Below are 6245 nucleotides of genomic sequence, written 5' to 3'. Positions count from 1 at the left end.
CAAAAATAAAACAAAAATTCTCTATTTATAATCTATAGTAATTTAAAGTGTTTTTTGTTTTTAAATAAATGGTTTGTAATTCTCTTTGCATGTAATATTCAGGAAAAATAAAGGTTTTCGGATTTTCAGTAAATGATTTTTTTATGCTTAATTTTTTTTGCAGAATGGCCAAAATTTCTAGAGTTAAAACAAATGTACATGAAAAATTTAGGATGATATATTTCACCAATGAATTTATTTATTAACGGACCTGAATGTTCGTAAGTTCTTTAGTGGTTTTTGGATTATAGATTTTGGTTTTTGGATTTTACATTTTGCAACCATTCAAAGTCTAAGCAAATTTCTCTTCCTATACTTGAAAACTTTTTTCTTTTTTCTTTTAATGGTTTTTGTAAACACAGCTTGAGACGGTTAAGTTTGCTGGTTACTGGTTTAGGCGTGAAAGGAAAGTTCAACATGAAAGAACTGACAGCAGAGAAATATACGAGAATATAGAGAAAGTGTACGAACATATGTAAGCTAACCTTTGGTAGAAATTCTAGGCTCTTGCTACCAGAGGCGCACCAGGTTTCAGCTTGACACTAAATGTAATATGTAAGCTAACCTTTGGTAGAAATTCTAGGGATTGTAGATGCAGCATCTTTCTTGTAATTTTTTCTGCCCCATCATGTTCAAGTGCGTCTTTTGGGTTAATCATCATTAGCTTTTCCAAGAACATCAATGGACATTTCCTTTGAATTCAGAGCTAGGAAACAAAAACAGATTGCACTCAAGAACAGGTTCCTTTAGTAACAGCATAAACTCCTTAGAACCCTTATAATTAACACGTTGAGTTATTTTGTTACACATAGAAATAAGAAAACAACATAGGGATCAACCTTACCCGGTATAACAGCTTCAGGGCTGAAAGGTGACAGTTGAGCTTGACTTCAAGATATCATTTAAAGTCTCATACAAAATATTACCTTTCTGCTCTGTAACTCGACAGGATGTCCCGTGAACCACTGAACTCATAAGGAAATAAAGTGATGGCAAAAGAGAAGCTTTGGTAAACAGAAATCGCTCTGCCAAGTCCTTTGGCTTGATGGTAAAAGAAGGGATTTTGGTTGAAGCGGATGCTTTAACTTCACACAGAGAGCAAAATGAACCCAACAGCTCCAGATGGATTTGCTCTACCAATGATATTTGTATCTTTCTTCGATGATACACCTCCTAGAGACAACTCTCATGAACCACAATTTACCAATACACGAATCTGCTTAATGACTAGTTGGAGTGTTTGTAAGAACGTGGTTTACCTGAAACATATCATCCCACCTTGGAGATTTTTCAACCATTTGCTTAACCACTGAGTTTATCTTCCATTCTTGGAGTCACACTTGAGACACAAGTTTGAGTGAGAGTGGATATTATCATAATATCATCCCTTTTTGTTTTTCGCTTCTTCTTTGGCCGTTTATCGTCACATCTTCCTTTGTGTATATTTCTTTCCTCCTCCATTATCCTGTGTTCTGGTTCTTGAAAGCTCGCTTCAACAGGAACATCATACTTTTCCCAATGAGAACTGTTTTTGTTTTTATCATTTTCATACACCAAATTCAAACCGCACTTCAACACCTTGAATATTCCTATCTCACTTGTACCACCTGTCACAGTAAACTCAAGGGAGGCTTCACTAAAAGCGCATTTATCAGAGTTCTCGTCTTCGAGACACCTTATTGTATGTGGGGAACTAATGTAGGCTATAAAAACATGATCTGACTGAATTTTGTCTTTCTTGTCTCCCTCTCTAGTCCAAATTCCCACTGGACATGTAAAGGGGACCCAAGACTTGCCTTCAACTTTTATTTTAAAGGTGCATGCCACCGAGAAGCAGCTGATTTGATCTTGGCTGTCAGGAAACGAGACTACAGCACAGAGAGCTATTCCAGAAAGCCTCTTGACATGCCAATGTGGGAGAAGTTTTCGTTGCAACAGAGATCCAACTGCTTCATGACCAAACCACGAAGGCACTTCACATCCAGGAAAGCAAGTGCTGAACAAAGCCTCTGAACTACGACCCTGAAAATGAAAATCATTATTGTGGAGTTTCCTGAAATATAAGAATCAGAGTGATACAGAGAGCGACATGGAGATAGAGTTAGAATATAGAGAGAGACCCCATTGTAGTGTCTACGAGCATCTGACAGCAACTGACATTTCCTTTGAGCATATGATGTGATTTCCTCCTTTGCAGCTTGCTCTAGGTTACCACAGTTGGTGAAGTTGAAAGCGCAATGGTTCTGCACGGTTGACATGATACGGACCAGTGGTTTTGCAACATTCTTCAGTGAGCTACAGCCATGTGCATCTAAGTGCTGGAGAGTTGGTGGCAACTCTGGAATAGATGTAAGCTTCGTACAATACTTCAAATCCAGCTGTGTTAAGTGAGAAAGTTGATTTATACCCGCTGGAATGTAGCTGATCTGATCATTTATGCTTAAGCATAAATACTGCACTGAGGGTAACAGTGGCATCGTTTTTATGGATGTCCCATCCAGGAGTAAAACTTTTAAAGTGCTCTTATTCATTCCTGGAAACTCATGGAGCTTTAAACAACCAGAGAGTACAAGTTTTTGAAGACATTTCAGGTCACCAACACAGGTCGGGATATTTTCCAGCATTCTGCAGTCCTTCATATTCAATAAGACAAGTCTTTTGAGGTTCACCACATTGTCAGGAAGTTGACTTATCGCTGTTCCGTCCAAGTATAAAGCCTCTAGATTTTCTGGAATCAACGGAAATTCCTTGAAGTTTGAGCAGTTGCTGAGGGTGAGAATTTTCAGAGATATCAAATTCACATCTCGAAGAGATAAGAGACTTGTGCACCCTTCAAGGTTCAATCTTTGAAGATTTTGAGCCTTCGATAATCCTGACAAGCTGGTTAACTTGCTTGAGTGATTGAGATCCACCCACTTTAAAACTGGTGTATCCTGTGACAGCAAAACATTTATATACCAGTCAGAAAAAACTACCTAGGTTCACTAATATAACGCAAAAAGGCTAAGAAACTGTTTGTCAAGAAACACACCTTAAGACCATCCCAAAGCCGTTCAATCTCACTGTATGGCAGCTTAAGGTCAACGAGATTAATTGGGTCGAAATCGTTTGGAAGTTCCTCCAATGGGAATTTCAGCCACTGGAGGCATCGGACCTCTTTCAATGGTAGCTTAAGCCCATCAGGGAGGTTTATCTTATTGTTGGTTTTACATTCGTGAGGACAATGAGAATTGTAGAACTTGAGATACCGGAGATTGTGCATATTTTTGAAGTGTTCACGGTCTAAGCTTGTTTCACCCTTCATTTCAGACAAATCTAGGAAAATACCTCTGACATCAGCAGCTCCCTGGTAACAACAACAATAACGAGAACAATATTAGCAAAGAGAAAAACAGATTAAGTTTGGTCAATAAAAATCTATAGGAACTTCTAGTCTCACCATTGTTTTTTGCTGTACATTGATTATGTCTTGATGAAGCCACAACCTCCGTTGTTTGCTACCACCTTGAGTGGATGCTTTAAGATCAAGTTCCCTAGAAAATGTATACAGCAGATCATGCATCTCCACACGGCCGTCACAAGTATCAATCAGGAACTTATTTTTCAGGACTTTTATTGCTTCAGCAGATCCAGGGTCAGAAGAAAACAGTAAACTTTCTACATAATCCACATCCTGCGATCTGAAACAGGCTATGTCGAGAAATGCATCTTTCTGCGCCGAACTCAATTCATCATAGCTTACTTGCACGACCTCTCCAATATAAGTAGTGGGACTTTGAGCGAGTATTTTCAGTTTTGTTTCCCAATGCTTTATATTTTTTTCATAAAGTTCTCTACCCAATATCTTCAGAGCTAGTGGATGGCCTCTGGCATAAAGCACAAACTCATCAGAAAGCTTCATGAAATCCACCTTTGGAGGAATGGCTTGATCATAATGAAAGGCATGATAGCGAAAAAGTTGTAAGCCGTCTATGTGATTTAATTGCCTGACCACATAAGTGTCATGAACCAGACCCTTTAATAAGGACATATCGTTTGTTGCAATGACAATCCTGCTGCCATCTTTGATCCACTCATGTTTACTGTGAAGATCATATTTCCCAAGAAGAGCATCTATTTGTTCCCTTCCACTAACATCATCAAGAACGACAAGAACCTTACGTTCGCGCAGCAGACCCTTATGAGTTTTGTATGGTTCTTCTATACAATCTATTTGGGGATTATTCAACTCCGGTAGTAACTTTTCTAAAAGCAATGTAGGCAAGCACTCTAACCTGAAGTTATTTGCCTTTTCACGGATTTGATGAATTAACGCATGCCTAGAAAACTTGCCCTCCCACGTCTCAATGAGCTCTTTCAAAAGTGTGGTTTTACCAATTCCGGGCATCCCAACAACTCCAATGACACGAGTTCCCTTGTATTTAACAAGATCCAACTTGTCTTCCAACTCTTTGAGACGTTCTTTGATTCCAAAAGTCTTATCCTTTTCGCCTCCTGATGAAGTTCGAGTGAAAATGTCTTCTGATGGCTCCACAGAGGCCTTTGGGCTTCCCTCCGACGAAACTCTCTTCAACGCTTTCTTAACCTCCTTGACGATTTGGTTGAGTATTTCACTCTCAGGACTGCAACACGAATGAGGAAAATAAGATCACCATGACCTTCCTAGATTCCCATTAAAGGTTCCTTAACTAATCTAAAAATTGTAATCACTAAAGGATCGAGCTTTAGGGGTTAATCAGTTACCTTTTCTCGTGCACAGTGATGCCAATTAAGTCAGGAATCCATTTCAAAGCTTTTTTCCACTCTTTCTTCTTGGTGACATCACGTTCCTCAAGATCCCTAAATGCATCACCGAACTGTCCCCTAACGCCTCTCACAGTTGACGGTTCCAACTTGTAAAAGACGGGAATAGCAACTAGTTTACCTTTCTCCACACAATCTTTGATCATCGCTAGCTCTCTCAAACACCATGTTGATTCGGTGTACTTGCCGGAGAAGATAGCGAGAGCGATTCGAGACTCCTGTATCTTCGTTAACAGCGTTTCTAGAGGTTCGCCTTTGTCTGCGTAGTTGTCGATGAAGACTTTTATGTTATCGTTTTCTAAGGCTTCGACGAGGTGGCTGACGAATCCGAGGCGTAGATCCTCTCCACGGAAGTTGATAAACACTTGGTGTTGCGGTGGGAGATCGGAGGAGGATGCCGCCATGGCGAGAACACTGTTTCGGTTCTAGGTAGTCAGATTCTTCAGAGAAACAGGGTTCGATCTGCAAGTTGAATCATCTATTTAGTCCAGATTTCTATTTTCCAAATTAATTAATCTTTTCTTTTTCTTGGTCATAATAATTTCTTTTTTCTTTTTAACACCTCGGATATTTTATTAAACGGTAAAAGGGTGATACAAATAGTTAACCAACCATGTAGGTGGTATTGAGTACACTTGATATAATTATAACTAGGTGATTAAAGAAAAAAAAATTAATTTAATTATTTAAAATGTGGAATTAAAATTTTTATATATTTTAAAACCTTGTTTAATTTTTTTAATTTTTATATTAGTTCGTATGTTCAGACATAAATTATTTTTTTGTAAGTTTCGTATTAAATATTTTTTTTTCATTTTTTAAAATAATAAAATGAATAGTTAATAAAATGTTTATTGATAGTATTACTCTACATATGCAAAATATAAATTAAAATTTAAAGTCCATTTTTAAAGTTTAATTGAAATTTTAAAGTTCATTTATAAATTTTAAGCCCAAATTGACCGTAACAAAGTTTTAAATGAGCCAAATACAATTGTTACGGTCAATTTTAATTACCTTGATATAATAATTTGGGACAATATAATATGTAATTTTGTTTAGACCATTAAAATAATATTTTAAGCAACCCATAAATATACTTTCGTTTAGACCATTGTATTTGGTACTACAAACATTCAAAATTATACTAAAGTTTGCATATACAAAAAGTTCATTAAGCCACGGTAACTTCATTTCTGAGTCCATTCTTTATGGCTGAATCTCCGAGCTCTCACTTTGATGCTCCATTACATGGTTTATGTAATAACGTCCAGCAAACTCAGACCTATAAATATATTAAGTGTATGAAACAAAATTATTTTAACATCATACATAATCATATATAAAGTGTACAAAGTTATTTTTACATAATCAAATCTTACCGGTCCTTCGAGCTGTGGTTT

At 37.2% G+C, this 6245-nt stretch overlaps 1 protein-coding gene across 4 annotated transcripts; it reads right to left on the bottom strand.

The window, feature by feature from the left end:
• Positions 1–405: 405 nt before the first annotated feature.
• LOC104773970 (disease resistance protein RPS4-like) lies at positions 406–5334 on the bottom strand. 4 transcript variants are annotated; one of them, XR_765226.2, is made up of 7 exons: positions 4783–5334; positions 3479–4661; positions 3071–3385; positions 2160–2972; positions 1299–2061; positions 884–1212; positions 406–745 (listed from the first exon to the last, which is right to left on the bottom strand). XR_765226.2 is itself a non-coding variant. In XM_010498643.2 (6 exons), exons 1-5 carry the CDS (start codon positions 5244–5246, stop codon positions 1342–1344), a joined length of 3495 nt encoding a protein of 1164 aa, XP_010496945.1. In that variant the 5' UTR covers positions 5247–5334; the 3' UTR covers positions 406–1212; positions 1299–1341. The 4 variants fall into 4 exon arrangements, 2 of the variants coding, with proteins under 2 accessions (XP_010496945.1, XP_010496944.1); XR_765225.2 differs by having other exon boundaries at positions 884–2061; XM_010498643.2 differs by having other exon boundaries at positions 406–1212.
• Between the last annotated feature and the right edge of the window lie 911 nt (positions 5335–6245).

The sequence above is a fragment of the Camelina sativa genome, unplaced genomic scaffold (genome assembly GCF_000633955.1).
Source record: "Camelina sativa cultivar DH55 unplaced genomic scaffold, Cs unpScaffold00874, whole genome shotgun sequence".
Classification (NCBI taxonomy): Eukaryota; Viridiplantae; Streptophyta; class Magnoliopsida; order Brassicales; family Brassicaceae; genus Camelina; species Camelina sativa.
The sequence above is the reverse complement of the archived record's forward strand: the minus strand, read 5'-3'. Positions and strand labels throughout refer to the sequence as shown.

What these genes read in the sequence shown, in the direction of transcription:
- LOC104773970 (XM_010498642.2), bottom strand. Translation starts at nt 5,246, where the DNA reads ATGGCGGCATCCTCCTCCGATCTCCCACCGCAACACCAAGTGTTTATC. An exon ending in ATCACTGTGCACGAGAAAAG is followed by an intron (nt 4,662 to 4,782) that starts GTAACTGATTAA and finishes TTCGTGTTGCAG; the next exon opens with TCCTGAGAGTGAAATACTCA. An exon ending in GGCTTTGGGATGGTCTTAAG is followed by an intron (nt 2,973 to 3,070) that starts GTGTGTTTCTTG and finishes TTGCTGTCACAG; the next exon opens with GATACACCAGTTTTAAAGTG.